Source organism: Semicossyphus pulcher, unplaced genomic scaffold (genome assembly GCF_022749685.1).
Source record: "Semicossyphus pulcher isolate SPU_LCO1_2020_fin unplaced genomic scaffold, fSemPul1.0.p SCAF_11, whole genome shotgun sequence".
Taxonomy (NCBI): Eukaryota; Metazoa; Chordata; class Actinopteri; order Labriformes; family Labridae; genus Semicossyphus; species Semicossyphus pulcher.
In genome coordinates, this window is record NW_027211615.1 from 5735631 (window position 1) to 5754090 (window position 18460).

The 18460-nt window shown below is 42.4% G+C and overlaps 2 protein-coding genes across 2 annotated transcripts; both read right to left on the minus strand.

The window, feature by feature from the left end:
* Positions 1-3645: 3645 nt before the first annotated feature.
* Positions 3646-8079, minus strand: LOC138585321 (peptidase M20 domain-containing protein 2-like). The gene is made up of 7 exons (XM_069657612.1): positions 7675-8079; positions 5900-6048; positions 5488-5630; positions 5254-5408; positions 5036-5171; positions 4292-4399; positions 3646-3954 (listed from the first exon to the last, which is right to left on the minus strand). Exons 1-7 carry the CDS (start codon positions 8077-8079, stop codon positions 3773-3775), a joined length of 1278 nt encoding a protein of 425 aa, XP_069513713.1. The 3' UTR covers positions 3646-3772.
* Positions 8080-9323: 1244 nt separating this feature from the next.
* LOC138585264 (xaa-Arg dipeptidase-like) lies at positions 9324-16580 on the minus strand. Its single transcript, XM_069657552.1, has 7 exons — positions 16176-16580; positions 12522-12670; positions 11803-11945; positions 11569-11723; positions 10561-10696; positions 9599-9706; positions 9324-9508 (listed from the first exon to the last, which is right to left on the minus strand). Exons 1-7 carry the CDS (start codon positions 16578-16580, stop codon positions 9324-9326), a joined length of 1281 nt encoding a protein of 426 aa, XP_069513653.1.
* Positions 16581-18460: the final 1880 nt, after the last annotated feature.

Genomic DNA, 18460 nt, shown 5'->3' on the forward strand with positions numbered 1-18460 from the left:
ATTTGTCAGCCTCATCTGAAGGAACCTTCGAATTGGGACAGCCTTTGACGCGCTTCTGTGAAGCAATCAGCCTTCAAATACAGCCTTCGAAGGCTGTAGCCCCTGAATTGGGACACAGCTAGTGAGTGATTCTTGTAACTCCAGTCAGACCTTCAGCTCAGGGCAGGGAGTGAGCTCCGTGCGCCGGACTGTGGGAGCGAGTACTGAGTTGAAACAAGCGCCAAAACGCAGGGCAAGACTTATACGTTGGTCTTGCCTCAAATTTGCAGTTTGCAGTGGCTAGTAGTGGGTACCAGGGGTGAGTCAGTGAAGGAATAAGTGGAGATGAGGACTCGTGACTCCTGAGGCAAGAAAAAAGAGTTGTTTGTTTTGAACAATTGACTTATGACTCGCACATCACTAGTGTGAACCAACTGGATCAAACTACAGAGAAATCAAGAGTGATGGGGCTCTTAGACCAGTGAGGAGAAAATGTAATGTAGAGTGCAGGAGCAGGACCGAAGACCGAGATGTTTGCTGCATTGATTCAGAGGAGATCCCCTACATGATATACATCATGTGATGTGTAAACAGGTGAGCTAACTTGACACCTATGCTCAAACGTAAAAGAATGGAATATTCAAAAACATAGTGACATCCAGCTGTGTGATGAGAACAAGTATTATTCCTGCATGTCTCGTGTTGTGCATGGCTCTTATTTTGACATGTAATCAGGTGGACACCTCTGGAGAGTCTGGACTGTTTTACCAGCAGCTGTTCTTTTATTTGAGGCTCAGTTATTGTGTTGTGTTAAAGTTTGGTAATAATTAACAAACACAGAATCAGTGATCATTTTTCATTTAACCTGCAGCTGTTTGTCTTAAAGTCAAATCTTCAGGGCTTCATGTTTTGACGTCATTGTTTGATCAGGTGACCGGTGACACTTAAACTCATCAAATTGGGGCTTTTTCTACTTTCACATCTCCATCTCTTGTAACTTTTCTCACCTACATATTGACAAATTAAATCATGTATTGGTTGTGAATATTAAGTGTACAGAATTCTTGATTTTAATGTTTTTCTAGTGGTACTTGGGAACAGAATGCTGCGGATTTGTCAACAGAGCTGTCAATCATGAGGTCATGCCCCCTTTTTATAGCATCAAATACATTTTTATCAAACATGGTTTCTGTCATTATAGTTAGTTCTTATCATGCTGATTTATGTCCAAGTGTTCATTTTTCTGACAAGTTTATTTTTAATAAGTTATTTGATGCTGTAAAGGGGGTGTGGCCTCATGATTGACAGGTCTGTTGACAAATACGGCTCCTGCAGCGTTCTGCTCCCGAGTAGCAGAGTAGAGGAGGAACGGCGAGAGGAGACGTAACTAACACTAACACTACAGTCATTGAACTTTCCATAAGCGTGAATATCTGCTTCAGACCAACACAAGAAGCTGATCTGCTGCAGACTGAGCCCAGCTGAGGGCTCCAACACGTCAAGCCCACAAGGTAAGGGTGTGTTTTGGGTAGCGGAAGGGGCGGCACGTCAATACAAGCAATATTGCCTTTGACTTTGTACAACGAGAAGCAAAGGAGATGTGTCGTCCATCTTTATACAGTCAATGATTTTATCAGACCTCAGTTATCAGAGAGTTTGTTCCACTGAAACAAAAGGCTGCTTCACCTCACTTGGTTTTTATCCCGAAAACACAAAATACACCTGTCTCAAGTCACCTGAGGAGTCTGGATGCTATATAGTGTAGATCATATATTTATTTAGGCCTGACACCATTTATAGTTTTTCTTGATTGCATTGACCTGCTTAAAGAAACTGGGATCCACTCTGTTTTCATCATCACTGTCTCAGCAGAGCACAAGACACCTTGCAAATGTGTTAACCCTTTCTCATTGGATTGACACACGGATGTCATTCAAGCAGTCCAAACTCCATTGTTTGAGCTATTGTAACCAAACAGAAACCATCTGTTCCTAACTATTAGAAACTACCTACATCAGTATGAAATCACTGAAGCACCTGTTTGACACTCCTTCACACAAATCTTCAATTAGCAATCAGTCTGCAGGCCTTACAAGGTGCAGCGTCTGTGTTGTTCTTTGCCAACATGGATGGAAGAGGTCTAAGGCAGATGAGAGTGAGTATCAATAGTGGCTATTTCTTATACTCTACAGTAATATATTTTTATACTTTACTGTAATAGATTTTATTTAAATTTTCTTCATTTCTTATACTCTAATAGATTTTATTTTGGTTTACATGTATTTTGTGTAATATTTACAGTGTTTCAGTTTTCAGCCACAGTTTGAAAAAAAATTCTGATTCTGGATCCAATTCTTTGCAAGAAGGCAAATTTGACAACAAATGGCACTGGCATGACAGCTACGTACAGTAATAGGCTACAATGACAAGCAATGGTGCACTGATTCGCACTGAGTGCTGTATTTTGTGTTTTGTTGTCCACTGTGTAACGGTTGATTGGAAGAGCTCATACACTTGTTTGTTAGTTGTGTTGTTTGAAGGCAAAATTAGCTTTTGTTGCATATTTTAAATGTTTTGGCACAGTTAGAGCCTTCTGCAAACAAAATGTGTCATTTCGACCATGAGTGCCACTGTTTCAGCCGGTGTGTTAACTGTTTTGAAAATGTGGAGTTTGAGTTGACTGCTGCATCAAAGCAATCAAGAAAAACTGTAATATGATTTTAAAAATCAACCCTTTGACACACAGGAAGCTGGTGGAGTCATTTAAGGACCGGAGTGATGCGCTTGCAAGAATACAGCTGTAATGTGTTGCTGCCACCTAGAGGTTGTTTATAAAAACAACATTAAAGGAGGCGTCTGACACTCTTCAGAATATATTTAAAATCACTTTCAAATGCGGTTATACTGTATTACAAGAGCAAATTATACCGACTGTTTTGAAAGGTTTGCCTTATAATTTAAATATCCCTTAATTTTGTGAAGCACCATAACACATCTCCACGATCATTCCTGCTTTCATTTTGTAGTTCACTGACTGCCAGCGATACACTTTCATATCTTAGTAAACGTTGCCAAAAATACTTTTAAGTGAGTATTCATACGTTGTAGTATTTTATTTATTTGTTTATATATAAGTGATTATGCACATTAATACACATCGTGCCTTAAGAAAGAATATAAGATACAAGTTAGTTTGTGAAATAGTTTTAAAGCATTTAGAGTGAAAAAACACCATCACCACAAGTCTTCACAATCAAATAAGTGCAAGAAGAACATTTCTTTTCTTTGGATCAGCTTCAATGGTGAAAGAAAAAGGCTCGGCTACAGCAGAGGATTCTTGCTGTGTTCGAAATGCCATACTGTAGCAGTACGTACTGATTTGGCTAAAATGTAGAGAAAGCAATATTTACAGTATGCCAATAATGCCCGGATGTCGTACTGATTGGGAAAAAATCTCCAGTATGCATCGGACTAGTGTACCTGGCCTACTGTATCCCACAATGCAAAGCGTTGGAACGTCACAACGGCAGTTGAAATGGCTGACGGCAGCAGAAGAGCAGAAGGGGGCGCTGTAGCTAAAGAAGCAGCCTTTTGCTATTGGCGGGCTGTTGTTTACTTCTGCTTTCCAAAACCGTAAACTGGCGCCTGGCGAAGCATGTGGCAAACTAAATCTGAACAGCTCTGTACTGTATGCTACCGCCCAAAGCTGTCTGCAGTATGTAGTATGTAGTATACAGTATATAGTATGGCATTTCGAACACAGCCATTGTTTCTGCTTTTGACTGTGACATCATCAGCTCTGTTTCACAGCCTGCTCCGTGTGCTCTCCTCTCAGCGTCCTCTCCTCCTTCAGCTTGGCCTCACTGAACTCCTGCTTCACTTTCTGCAGCAGCTCAGGACGCAGCAGCACGTCCAAGGCCGTCATGGCCAGAGCCTTCGCCGTCCTCAGGGTGAAGAACTGAGCTCGGTCATCACCTGAAACAAACAGCAGAAATACAGCTGGGTGAGACGACTTCAGGACTGTGTGGTGGGAACTCCTGCAGGGTTCAGTTGATGCTGTTTGAAATTGTTTTTATTCAACGTGTGAATTAAGTTTCAGTATCTCATAAAAAAGCAGCAGGTTTGGTCGATCTGAGCATGTGCAGGGAGAGAGGTGAGATCAGGACGAACATGGAGGAACAAGATCTGTCTGTTATTAGCCGAGGGAGCGGCACAGCTGGGACAACAGAGACGCGTCGATGCAGACCTTCAGTTAGATTACATCAGCCTGTCATCAATCGAACACAGATCCAGTTTTATGTGTTTGACATACCTGCAGCCACAGTGTACTCCTCTGTGTGGTTCAGAGCCTTAGAGCCGATGTAGAAGTATGGATGGATCCCAGGGACTACAAATGTCACGTTGCCAAAGTCTGTGGAGCCTGAAGATAACAGAGACACACACACAGGGTTCTATTATACAGCTGTATAGTTTTGGAATTGCTCCAGTAGATTGCTTCAACAGGCAGCCACATAATGCTCTGTAATGGCTACAACAATGTGCCAAAAGTGTCTGCCAACATAACAGAAAGAGCCCTACAGAGACAGACCTTTTTGATAAAGAGGAAGATCATTTTTTTAACCAGAAACAGACGTTACATCGCTCTCTTCAAAGACACCAGGCTCCATTGACAAAAACAGTAATTTTACTTTTCAGAACACAGGTCTACTGCCTCCTCAATCTGTTTGTTTGCGTGATTCAGTGACTTTGGTGTTTTAATTGGTTAGTTCATATCCAATATTTGTGGAACACACAATAACACAAACAAAAAAAAAAAACAGTAGAGGCAGCGGTAGACCAGCAACACCTGTGTGGTGCAAGGTAAAATTACTGTTTTTCTCAATGGTGTCTGGTGGATGTTAGGAGAGCGATGTAATGCTTATTTTTGGTCCATCTGTAAGGGGCAAGAACAAGTGGACGTACTGTGACTTATAGTGGACGTACTTTGACTTTTATTTAACTTTTAGTGGACGTACTTTGTCTTTTTATCTGAAGAGTCCATATTTTATGAACTCACCTGAAGCGTTGTTAAGGAATTCTTCATCAGTGGTGAACTCCATCCCCAGAGTCTTGCCGTTGCTCTCGTACAGATCTTCCAGAGTTCTGTTTCTCAATATGTTGTCAAAAGCATTTCTGGCGTACTCCACTTCAACCTGAGGAGGACAAAAAGTGACACATTAAAATAACACTTCTGCACAAACTACTCCTCTCACTTCCTGTCTGTGTGTTCTTTACCTGACAGCCGGTGGCCTCAGCAGCTGATCTGAAACACCCCTCAGCTTTCGCCTTCAGGATAAGCAGCTCGGCTCGTGAGGGAGTTCTCAGATAGTACATGAGCTCAGTGTAGGCAGGGATGATGTTTGGTTTCTCTCCTCCGTGCTTTATGATACCTGCACAGCACACCTAATTAACCAGAGCTCATTAAAGTCCTCAGAGGAACACGAGTACAGAAGCTCATCACCTGCTCACCATGAACTCTCCAGTCCGGCTTCATCTGCTGTCTGAGCACAGACAGGTTGTTGTAGCACAGCACCGCCGCGTCCAACGCATTGATGCCCTCCCAGGGGTAGGCCGAGGCATGAGACGCCTTCCCATGGTACTTTATAGTTACACTGTAAAAACACAACACATATACTTTATAGTTACACTGTAAAAACACAAGATAATTCATATTTACACTGTAAAAAACACAAGATAGATACTGTAAAAAAAAAAACACAGGCTAAACAGCACTTCAGTCTGTCTGCTTCTCTTTATAACAAAGTCTGTGAGGGCATCACAATCAAAGATGATCATTTATAAGGAACAATAATTAAGTTAATACGTTATAAATAGATAATATGGCACATTTGCACCAAGTCACATAACTGATCCAGCTTACTCATGTTCAGCCACCAGGGGGAGATAGGGGGCATCGACCTGCAGGGGGTGGGCCATGAACACCACATCCATATCATCAAAGGCCCCATCATTCAGCATGTCTATTTTACCTCCTACATCCTCCTCCGCTGGAGTCCCCAGCACCGTCACCTGTGGACATAATTATTAATATAAAACAATATATTTTATCAAAACAATACATTGGAACAGGAAGTTGTTACTTTGATTATGTGTGGCAATGTCAAAAAAGTCTGATTTTCTGTAACTTTTTTCTAAATAAAAAAGTTTGGCCCCATTTTGTCGAAAAAAACGAGGTAAACAGTCATTAGCATGATTACAAAAATTCAGAACAGACCATAGACTGTCTATAAGAAGTGGTTGTAGCCTCTGGGTCTGAAAAGTAAAGCTACTGAATTAGTAGCCCCTCTAACATTGACAGTTTAAGAAGGGACTGTTATGTCTCTGTTACGTCTCATCTTTAATGTAAAACGCATGGAGGCTGAATGGTGGGGCGAAGTTGTTCCGCCTCTGAGCCGGCAGCGGAGGCAGTAACAGAGGAGTAACAGAGGCAAAAGGGTGTGTGTGTAAACTGCAGAGCTGGCAGGACGGAACAGATTTGTGACATTGGATGACGTACTATTTGTGCGACCTATAACCTGGGAAGAAGATACAAAGTTGACCGCGTCTTTAGAAGAGAAGACGAGCAGTTGGCAAATTCATGATCAAAATGCACAGCAACTTGAGTTTGCAGAATCTGTACAGTGAGATAAAGTATGACATGCAGTTCATCCGACGTCGTTGTTTTGAAAACACTCGCAGTGCCGTCGCGTATTGAATACATCACTTTCTGTGTTAAGGCTGCTTTGTTACACGCCACAGCCATCGCCTCACATTTGCTTCTGTAATGCCAGAACTCTGTAAAAACACACACTAAGGCGGCTTTTTCGCGTAACATTGGAGGTACTTTACGGCAGGGGTTTCCAACCTTTTTGACTACGTGGACCACGCGTAGTTTATCAGAGTTATCACGCCGCGCGGGGAGGAGACAGACATGAGGAGAGGAGCAGATATGACGCAGACCTGTGTGTGTTTTGATGCTCATACCTGAATCAATAACGTTGCGATCCGTCCGTATTTCTGCGCACAGTTAAAGTATAAACTTTGTCTCCACAGGCTGTCGTATGCCCATATGCTGTGTAGTTCATATATTTCACTGGTAAACACAGAGCTTTAGAGGGGCATCAGCCTTCATGCTCAAAGTTTGATTGGATGCAAAGCCAGGGTTGCCAGGTTTATTTTTTTCCAGCTGAATTAGGCGACTTTTGAAGTGTCTTTAGAGGCACGAGGCCCTGTGCGGTTGCCCACTTCACACAGCCCATGTGACGGTTCTGACTCCGCGTATGTTTGGAATGTCACAGACACCTATTGGATTTCAAACCCCTGCTTTACGGCACTGTGGCGGAGTCGTAATGTAAAAAGGGCGACTGTCTTAAACCAGCAATCTTTTTAATGGCCAGCAGGGGGCGACTCCACTGGTAGCAAAAAGAAATCTGATTGAATAGAAGTTTATTAGAAACTGAGCCTGTATATCAATTGGCCAAAATCAGGCTTAAACTAGATTAACTTACTGAAAAAACAAACAGCTAACTCCTCACAGTGTCTTTTAGTAAAACCAAACACTGGCTGCAACTGCTTAAAGCCTATGGTTGTGTTACTGTACAGTGCAGAGTGTGACACCAGCCCCGGTCTCCCCTACTGCAGAGCTCTGATATGTACCTGCACGCGCACTGGGAGGTCCTGAGTGTTTTCCAGCACAGCTTTGAGCCCCAGAGCCGCAGCAGCTCCGACCTCAGCTATCAGGTTGTGTCCGCACGCGTGTCCGATTCCCGGCAGGGCATCGTACTCACACAGGAAACCCACATTGATCACGTGACCCTGCTCGCTGCCTCCAGGTCCCCACGTTGCTCTAAACGCAGTCTGGAGTTTGAAGTGACTGTCGACCCTCCAGCCTGTTCCCTGACTGAAAAACTCCACCAGCCTGTCATGAGACTTGGTTTCCTCATAAGCGAGCTCCGGACAGCTCCAGATGTCCTGACTGAGGCTGCGCAGCTTCTCTTCGGACTCATCGATACAGCAGCAAAGTCTCTGCTTCAGCTCCGGCAGGTCTGATCCGTCACACATCTTTAATTGTAGTATGTTACAGTGGATCGACGTTATCGAGCTGCAGAGTTATGACATCTGCTGTGTCTATCGTAGGCAAACACGTGACTAAGTAGGTTGTTTGTTTTTTTTACATTTGCACAAACTTTATTGACAAGATCAATGTATAGAATAAATGTTGGAAGAGTTAACTAGTAAGTAAACAGTAAAAGGTTAGAGCGGGAGCTGTGTGGGATGTTTTACACTAATGTGGCTGTTTTGTTCTTGACACTTTGTTTAGCAATTTGTCACATTTCTAAAAGCACTTGACGAAAGTCTAAGGATCATTTATTTCCCCAAACCACCGTTTTTACCCTCTTATATAAACTGATGGTAGAAAAGTAAGAGCGCTTTCCTGGCAGTCAGTAATAATAGAAAGACACATGAAAAAGTAATAAAATGAAACCCTAACTACGCAACTACTAAATAACAATAACTAACAATACAATATATTGATAAATAAATAGGTAAAATAAACGTATTAGTTCTTCAATTAATTCAATCATCAAAACTATATGTGAAATTCTTGATTTTATGATGTATTAGTTAAACACAACTGAAAGAGCATTTGTCATTGTTACTATATTCATATGTTTTTGCACATCAAGGAAAAGTGTCATTATTGTTTGTAAATGTATCTGTGGTCATAATAAAAAAAAAAATTCTCAGTTGAAAAGTTTCATTCTCTAAAATGTATTAATTATATTTACATTTAATAACTATCAGAATCAGAAATACTTATCTATTCCCGGGAATTTGTCAACACTTAATATGAATTTTCCAAAACATCTCCTACGTGCAGCAAAAAACTAAAGTTCACCTGAAAGAGGCTGTTAATCATCCCTTAAACTCTCCCAAAATCAAGTTGAAAGTGTGCTCTTCATCTCCTAATTTCTGACACTGAACGCCTCCTGTACCAGACTGTGGTTCTTCTGAAGCTGCGTTTGTGTATCAAAGGGAAAACTGCTCATGTGCTGATTTGTGGAGTCAAATGTTTCATATTTAACTTTGTACAGCAAAATAGCACTTTAGATTTATATGTGATGTGAGGGATAACATTTTATTTTTCCTCTAATGGTCCCACAACACAGCAGAATACAGTAAAATGTAACTGCACAGAACAAAATCATATCCCATGGAGTCGCCCCCTGCTGGACGTCAGAGAGAATTCAGGTTCAGGTTCAGCACTGGAGAGGCTTCGTCCACTCCTTAGATTCAGTCTGTGGTCAGTCAGTGTGTTCTGCAGCCTGCTCTGTGTGCTCTCCTCTCAGCGTCCTCTCCTCCTTCAGCTTAACCTCAGTGAACTCCTGCTTCACCCTCTGCAGGAGCTCAGGATGCATCAGCACGTCCAGGGCTGTCATGGCCAGAGCCTTCGCCGTCCTCAGGGTGAAGAACTGAGCTCGGTCATCACCTGAAAAACAAACACAAAAACACAATGTCATACAAACACATATCAGCACAGGTCAGACACGACTGGGAGCGGATGTCGCAGCATATTTACCTGCAGCCACAGTGTACTCCTCTGTGTGGTTCAGAGCCTTAGAGCCGATGTAGAAGTAAGGATGGATCCCAGGGACTACAAATGTCACATTTCCAAAGTCTGTGGAGCCTGAAGATAACAGACGAGAGAGAAGCAACAAGGTTTAACAAAGTTTAGAAGTAAAGAGAGCCCACATCATCATGTGGTTCAACTGCAGCCAATTCCGACGTTGTTTAAATGACTTTTAGGTACAAAAACTTTTATTATTGCTGCAGTAGAGTTCTTCAGCCAGCAGCAGGGAAACACGCTGTAATGGCTGTAAAGTGTTTGTACTAACACTGACAGGCTCAGATTGGACACATTACATCACTCGCTTCAAAGCCACCAGACTCCATTGACAGAAATGGTCATTTAACCCCGTAGGACTAAGGATTGCTGGTCTACTGCTGCCTTGTCAGGTTAATTTGTTAAGTGTGTTTTTGTGTTTTACATTCATATTGTGATAGATCACAGCTAACCATTTCAATCAATAAAATCACAAAGTAACTAACAAGTTAAGGCAGTGGTCAAAAAGTAACTGCTGTGTTTGGCAAGGTAAAATTACTGTTTTTGTCAATGGAGTCTGGTGTCTTTAAAGAGAGAGATATGATGTCTGTTTCTGGTTAAAATCTACCTCTTTAACAAAAAGGTCTATCTCTGTAAGGATCCTTTCTGTAATGTTGTCAGACACTTAGAATAACAATCTCATCAGTTGCAAAACCAAGCAGGATCTTATTTTAGGATTGGGCTGAGGCAAGAAAATGCTGTTTCTGGGGGGCTGAATGGCCTAGTTATGTCAGAGAAACAGCCTGTCAGTGGAAAAACAAGACCTTTTAGTGGACAGACTTTGATAGAGTGTACCTACTAAAAGCATTTGCTCCCAAGGATTACATTGCCTCCATTACAGCCTGTTTCACACATACGGAACTGTTCATCAAACGTACCTGATTCATCTTGAAGAACGGCTTTATCAGTGGTGAAGTCCATCCCCAGAGCTCTGCCGTTTCTCTCGTACAGCTCCTCCAGGGCAGGAATACGCAGCATGTTGTCAAACTGATTTCTGGCAAACTCAACTTCAACCTGAAAGGGAGAGTTTCGAGTTTACCTCTGTTGGCTACATGAAACTCTTCTTTAACAATTTGCGTTGTTTTCTGGAACAAGACCAAGGCCTTTATTTACCTAAACTGCAGAGGAAACCAGGCCTTTATCTAAAGCAGTCTTCTATTAGAGGCAGGCTTTGATTTCTATTTTCTACTGTATGATAAGTAAGAAAGGTCATATTTAAGTATGAGTCAATTGCTTTTTAACCAGTTTTTGTCATGTTGAAACATTTGCTAGGCCTTATTATGAAGTTTACCATGTAATACTTCGAACGTAGCTACTGCCATCTTGTGGCACTTGTGTGTTACTACAAAATACAGTTTGGCTCCAATATCAACACAAATATGACTACTTTTTTGAAAATTGCTTTTTGTGATTGTTTTCATTTTTAATATTGTTTCTGTTTTTTTAAATCTCATTGTGTTGTAAATTCAATTTAGTGTTAATGGTTTTTGGTTAGTATTGCTCTCCCTGTTTTAAATGTATGCTGTTTTTACTAAGACCAGCTCCAGTCATGTTTTAAGACATATAAAATGTTCTGCTTGAAATAATTTATTGTGTCTGATATGTTTTATTCTGCAAAATATGTTTAATTACCTTGTAAAATTCACTGGAGGGGGTCATAAAAGTACTTTGTACCTGTGTTTTAGAAGGTGCTAAATAAATAAAATGTATTAGGTCAATAATTAATTGAGACCTGCCCTTTATTTGACCTTTTCCTTAAGGAAATATGGTTCTCAAGTGCAAAGAGACATGGCGTCAGCATATAGTATGCTTTATTTATGTTTACTGTACATTATTAGATCATCTTTTACTTTGACTTTTGCTAGTAGTAGTTTAAAAAGCTTTACCTGACAGCCGGTGGCCTCAGCAGCTGATCTGAAACACCTCTCAGCTTTCGCTTTCAGGACAGGAAGTTCAGCTCGTGAGGGAGTTCTCAGATAGTACATGAGCTCAGTGTAGGCAGGGATGATGTTTGGTTTCTCTCCTCCGTGCTTTATGATACCTGCACAGCACACCTAATTAACCAGAGCTCATTAAAGTCCTCAGAGGAACACGAGTACAGAAGCTCATCACCTGCTCACCATGAACTCTCCAGTCCGGCTTCATCTGCTGTCTGAGTACAGACAGGTTGTTGTAGCACAGCACCGCCGCGTCCAACGCATTGATGCCCTCCCAGGGGTAGGCCGAGGCATGAGACGCCTTCCCATGGTACTTTATAGTTACACTGTAAAAAACACAACATATATACTTTACAGTTACACTGTAAAAACACAACATATATACTTTATAGTTACACTGTAAAAACTCAAGATACTTTATAGTTACACTGTAAAAAACCCAACATATATACTTTATAGTTACACTGTAAAAAACACTTGATACTCTATAGTTACACTGTAAAAACCCAACATATATACTTTATAGTTACACTGTAAAAAAACCCAACATATATACTTTATAGTTACACTGTAAAAAACACTTGATACTCTATAGTTACACTGTAAAAACACAAGATAGATACTTTATAGTTACACTGTAAAAAAACCCAACATATATACTTTATAGTTACACTGTAAAAAAACCCAACATATATACTTTATAGTTACACTGTAAAAAAACCCAACATATATACTTTATAGTTACACTGTAAAAAAACGTTTTCATTCTTTTCTGTGACTGGTCCTGTATCATATTAGCAGGCATCCAATAAGTAACACTATGCCTTTCTAAGTACAGCACACAGAACAAACAGACATATATATATATTTATACAGGAAGTTTGTACTGTAAACAAACATACTCATGTTCAGCCACACAGGGCAGGTACGCAGCATCCTCCTTTGATGGGTGGGCCATAAACACCACATCAAGGCCCTCAAATGCTCCCTCCCTTAGCATGTCTATTTTACCTCCACCATCCTCCTCAGCCGGGGTCCCCAGCACAGTCACCTGTGGAGAGTAGTCCGACAGATACTTTACCAACCTGTATTTAACAGTTTATTAGGGAAGACAAGTAAATGAGAGTAAGAGGCTTTTAGTCCAAATGAAATATCTTTTTAGAGATCACACAGAGGAAACAAAGTCATCCTGTGGAGGGACCCACTTTCAAGACCCTGAAAAAAGGCTTCATCCTGTGGCTTCCGAAACAGTTCCTTCCCAATGTCCTGCCTGGAATCCCTCATACATACTGCACATATGCTCACTTCATCCCGTCTAAAATCCATTACCCCGTGTCTACCACTCTTGCCGTTATCCTGTCTAAGATCCTGAACCCCAAATATGAATCTTGCTAAGCTTGTGCCTGAATTCTTGGACCCTATATTGGTCGCCTTTGCCCATGGCATCATAACTGAAATCCTTGACCCTGAGTCAGGTGCCCTGTCTCCCTCCTTTCTGAACTCCTTCAGCCAAAGTCTGCCACCCTTGCTGACATCCTGCCTGAACTGACCACACTTCTGGTGCGCTGACCAAAGCCCTAATTACCAGCCTATGTGTAGACCTGTACCTACCTATAAGCTTCATATAGCCAAGGTTTCCTGCTGCCTCTTTTGTTTTTGCATCTGCCTGCACTTCCAAACATGACGGCCTCAATTTAAGGTGATTAGATTTTGTTTTTTAAATTGCACTACCTCTGTAGAAGAGACATTCAGTCAGTTAAATTCATTTAATGCATCCATACAAAATGAACTGCAAAACTTCATAAATTAAAAAAAGTGTACCCCCCAATGGACTTCTTGAACAACAGTGGTGTGACGACAGTGTGAAAACTTTACTACAATATACCTTGTACCTGTCAGTACCCGATCCGTCCCAGCTGCCCGATCCGTTCTGCGCATGCGCATACTTATTCCTGCCCGATTTGTACCTCACGTGTGAACGTTTGACGGCAGCAAGTCTTTTTTTTAATAACTTTATTAACAACACAATATTAGACAAATACACTACACTGCAATACAAATAACAGTACGTGGCCGTTATTAGCCAACATAAAAGCACATAAAAGTTGCACAACTGCTTGTTTTATTAACATTGTTAAAAGAACTCTGTATCATACATACTAATTAGCTAATTTGGTAAAACTAGCTAATTTGACAGCCAACCCAATGACACAACTCTCTAATCTAATGTTACACGCCAATTTGACCGCCAGCACACGAACACAACTCTCTCAAGTCGAGCGATGCATGATGCAGATCGGGCAGTGTCGTAAAACGGGTTCAATTCTGCGCACGCGCTGACTTTTGAGCATGCGCAGAACAGATCGGGCAGCTGGGACGGATTGGGTACTGACTAAGCCCCAGAGCTGCAGCAGCTCCGACCTCAGCTATCAGGTTGTGTCCGCACGCATGTCCGATACCTGCAGGGCATCGTACTCACACAGGAAACCCACGTTGATCATGTGACCCTGCTCGCTGCCTCCAGGTCCCCACGTTGCTCTAAACGCAGTTTGGAGTTTGAAGTGACTGTCGACCCTCCAGCCTGTTTCCTGACTGAAAAACTCCACCAGCCTGTCATGAGACTTGGTTTCCTCATAAGCGAGCTCCGGACAGCTCCAGATGTCCTGCCTGAGGCTGCGCAGCTTCTCTTCGGACTCATCGATACAGCAGCAAAGTCTCTGCTTCAGCTCCGGCAGGTCTGATCCGTCACACATCTTTAACTTTAGGATGTTACTGCGGATCAAAGTTATCGAGCTGCAGAGTTATGACATCTGCTGTGTCTATCGTAGGCAAACACGTGACTAAGAAGGTTTTTTTTAATTTACACAAACTTTATTGACAAGATCTGTGTACAGAATAAATGTTGGAAGAGTTAATTAGAAAATAAACAGTAAAGGGTTATAGCGGGAGCTGTGTGGGATGTTTGACACTAATGTGGCTGCTATTTTGCTAGAGACTAACAGAATTAATCCCTGACTACACTTGCTAACTACTACAAGCTACTAACTTGCTTTGGCTCAACTTCAAATGACATTATCATCAAAACGTAATGTGAAATTCTTGATTTTTTTCTATGATTTATTACTTAAACACAATAGAGGTCATCCTTGGAAGGGTCTGCCTGGCCATTTTCAGGGGACATTATAAGTCCCCAAGAGACAGTAAGGTCTTTTATTTATTTATTTATTTTGTTTGGCCTGTGTTGGATAGGATAGTTGAAGAGAGAGAGGATATATTTGGAAGAGTGAGTGGGGTTGACATTCCTCAGATGGCCAAGGGCTGGAGTTGAACCCAGGGCCATGCGGAGAGAACTAGGCCTCTGTATATCGGACAAGCGCTCTACCAACTGAGCTTTGCCGGCGCCCCACTGAGCACTCTTTCAGCAGTTTAGCACCACAAAGACTAAGCTGCCGAGTGCAACAGATCATCATTGACCACCTGTCTTACCTGATATCCTGGATCCCAAGTTGACCACCCTTTCCACACCTTATGCCTGAACTTGAACTACAGCATGTTAGCCACAGTCAGCCATCCTTACCAAGTTCCTGCCTGAAATCTTTGACCCTGAGTCCTTTGCCATTGTCGGAGTCCTGCCCACACTCTCTGACCCCTCTTGAGCTGCCCTTGAATCATCTACCCAAACAAACCTGGTCCCTGAACTTCTGGACCTAAGTCTGCCACCCTTGCTAACGTCCATTCTGAATTCCCTAACCCCAAGTTGGCAACCCTTCCCAACGTCCATCTGGAATTTCGACCCCAGGTCGACAACAGTTGCCAACTCCCTATTTGACCCTGCGTCGACTGCCCTTTGCAAGCATCTTGTCTGATATCTCTAACCCCCAGTTTGCCACTCTCACCGATGCACAGTCTGAAGTTTCTCACCCCTAGATGCTTAATCTCTCCAACACCCAACCAGGCCTTAGGTCATCTGGCTCATGCTCCGCTCTCCAGCAGCTATCTGTCCTGCAGCCTGTCCTGAATCTCAGCAACTGACCCCTGCTTAGGCCAGTCTTGTCCTGCACTCCACCAACAGGCCTTGTCCACTCTTCACGTTAGCCACTATCCTCCTTGTTTGTACTCCTATTAATCTCGCAGCTTGTGTCACTTGCCCATGGATTCTTATGTTTGCAGAATCTGTTTATAGAGATTACGCTCCTATTAACAAAGTCTTGCCCAGCTCTCTACTGTAGTGCCTGACCTGCATCAGTTGCCTTACTGACCCCCAGAGCCGACCTGCCAACACTGTCAGTTCCTCCTACTTTGCTGTTGCTGTTTCCCCTGTTTTTTTGCTTGACTTGTTTTCCCAGCCTGTCTACCTGTAGCTATACCTGTGCCTATAAGCTCATTTCAATCAATTCTTTCTGTCTGCATTTGGGTCCTACACCTACTGCCCGCACTCCCCCACCCTCACAGCTTCAAATACAAGTGGGCAGATTTTGACCTTTGGACTTGCACTTCTTCTAAAAAAGAGACTTTTATCTTCAGTTTTTAAATCAATGTTAGATGTGTTTTCCTACCTGCACGCGCACTGGGAGGTCCTGAGTGTTTTCCAGCACAGCTTTGAGTCCCAGAGCTGCAGCAGCTCCGACCTCAGCTATCAGGTTGTGTCCACAGGCGTGTCCGATACCCGGCAGGGCGTCGTACTCACACAGGAAACCCACGTTGATCACGTGACCCTGCTCGCTGCCTCCAGGTCCCCACGTTGCTCTAAACGCAGTCTGGAGTTTGAAGTGACTGTCGACCCTCCAGCCTGTTTCCTGACTGAAAAACTCCACCAGCCTGTCATGAGACTTGGTTTCCTCATAAGCGAGCTCCGGACAGCTCCAGATGTCCTGACTGAGGCTGCGCAGCTTCTCTGCGGACTCATCGATACAGCAGCAGAGTCTCTGCTTCAGCTCCGGCAGGTCTGATCCGTCACTCATCTTGTCAAGTTTATAGGAAGTTGTATTGTTCTGTAATCTGTTGGCTTTGGTATTGACAGTCTAACAGTTTGTCTCCGTTCAGTGCCAGAGCCAGCATCCAGCAGTCTTACTATCAAGTTACTGTTAAAACCGCCCCCAGCCCAAGGGCTAAATTTGTAACAGTCTAATTTAGCTCTCACATGCGCACCACTGCACGGTTTAAACAATATTTGACAAAAATAACCCTGATAATGTAGGATACAGGCTTGGGCTTAAAGAAAACACATATTCAGATGAAAGCCTTGATTATAAACTGGCTGCAGGGGTTTAGAAATGAGACAGGCGGTCAGGGTCTAACAAGAAAATACTTTTGGTTATACTTTAGGAAGTAGGAATTGGTGTATTTGGAGCTTGACCATTCTAAGGCAGAGGTTCCCAACTTTTTTTCCTTGGAGCCCCCCCTGCTGTAGCTAAGAAAGGCGGACCTATATAAATCTATTTTTTTAATAGTTGAACAGACTTATGATTATAAAGTGTTTGTTTTTTTTACGTGAAAATCTAATCTGCAGATCTGCTATCTGCAGATAAAGCCTCACACACCCCCAGTGATCTTTGGCCCCTCCCTAAGGGGGGCCCGGACCCCAGGTTGGAAACCACTGTTCTAAGGACTTAATACCAAATATGTCCGCCTCTTCTTCTTCGATGTCATCTCTCTTATGAGTCCCACAGCTTTATGGAAGTGCAGGACTTTATCACAAAAGTAAAACTTTAGGCACAAGTAAACAATTAAACAGTGGTAACATAACACTCCCTGAATTTTGTCTTTGCTGGTCTCAGTCTGATAGTACAATAGAGGGTTGTTTATGCGTTGCAACCATAGACTGTATAAAAAGATGGTAGACATGACAGCTCCCTGAAGGTGAAGCCAAACCCTCTCTATCGCCCCCTGCTGACTGGCTGCAGTATAGCTCATAAAGCCCGCCTCCTCCATGTTAACAGATGGGACATGAGTCAAACTATAAAATCAAAATACACGCCAAATACATTTTTCTCAAACATGGTTTCTGTCATTATAGTTAGTTCTTATCATGCTGATTTACGTCCAACTGTTTTTTCTGACAAGTTTATTTTTAATTAGTTATTTGATGCTGTAAAAATGATGATTGACAGCTCTGTTGACTGCAGCCAATCAGTTCTGGATTAGCAGAGTGGAGGACGAACGGCGAGAGGAGACGTAACTAAAACAATCACTACAGTCATTGAAGTTTCCATACCTGTGAACGTTAACCTCAGACCAACACAGAGAAGCTGTTCTGCTGTTAAACACGCTGGTGTGCGGGATCCTTGCTGTTTGTTCGGTAAGTTAAGTGTTTGTTTGGGTTAGTGGAAGTGGCTACGGCTGCTCCACCTGAAGATCTCTACTGCGCAGTCTCTGGCACCAAATGACGTCACCATCGCAAGATGGCAGCGCCTATCACAGGGGCTATTTTGGCATCACTTTCATACAATGGAAGCGGACGGGGACGCGTCGTCCATCTATATATACAGTCATTGGTTGCAGCAGGCTGCTAGTAGCTTTTTTTGCATTTCAGTGTGGCACATTGCCTTCTGTTAGCACTTTAAATTGTTACTATGGACATACATCTTATTTTTGTGCCCTTAAAGAATGAAGCTAAGAAGATTTATATGTTGCCACTCTGTTGTGTTACTTTTTAAAGTTAAATATACAATGGAATATAACATCTTTCAGATACTTGAATGTCAGTAAAAGTAGATATGATTAGTGGAGATAAAAAGGGTAAATAGATGCTATTCATTTGTTTGTTGTGTGTGTGGACACATACTTCATGCCACCCCTGCATAAGTCAGTGCCCCAATTGGGCCACCCTGGTCAAATATAG

What these genes read in the sequence shown, in the direction of transcription:
- LOC138585264 (XM_069657552.1), bottom strand. Translation starts at nt 16,580, where the DNA reads ATGAGTGACGGATCAGACCTGCCGGAGCTGAAGCAGAGACTCTGCTGC. An exon ending in CCCTGTGTGGCTGAACATGA is followed by an intron (nt 11,946 to 12,521) that starts GTATGTTTGTTT and finishes TGTTTTTTACAG; the next exon opens with TGTAACTATAAAGTACCATG. An exon ending in GCCGGACTGGAGAGTTCATG is followed by an intron (nt 11,724 to 11,802) that starts GTGAGCAGGTGA and finishes TGTGCTGTGCAG; the next exon opens with GTATCATAAAGCACGGAGGA.
- LOC138585321 (XM_069657612.1), bottom strand. Translation starts at nt 8,079, where the DNA reads ATGTGTGACGGATCAGACCTGCCGGAGCTGAAGCAGAGACTTTGCTGC. An exon ending in GCCGGACTGGAGAGTTCATG is followed by an intron (nt 5,409 to 5,487) that starts GTGAGCAGGTGA and finishes TGTGCTGTGCAG; the next exon opens with GTATCATAAAGCACGGAGGA. An exon ending in GGAGTACACTGTGGCTGCAG is followed by an intron (nt 3,955 to 4,291) that starts GTATGTCAAACA and finishes TGTTTGTTTCAG; the next exon opens with GTGATGACCGAGCTCAGTTC.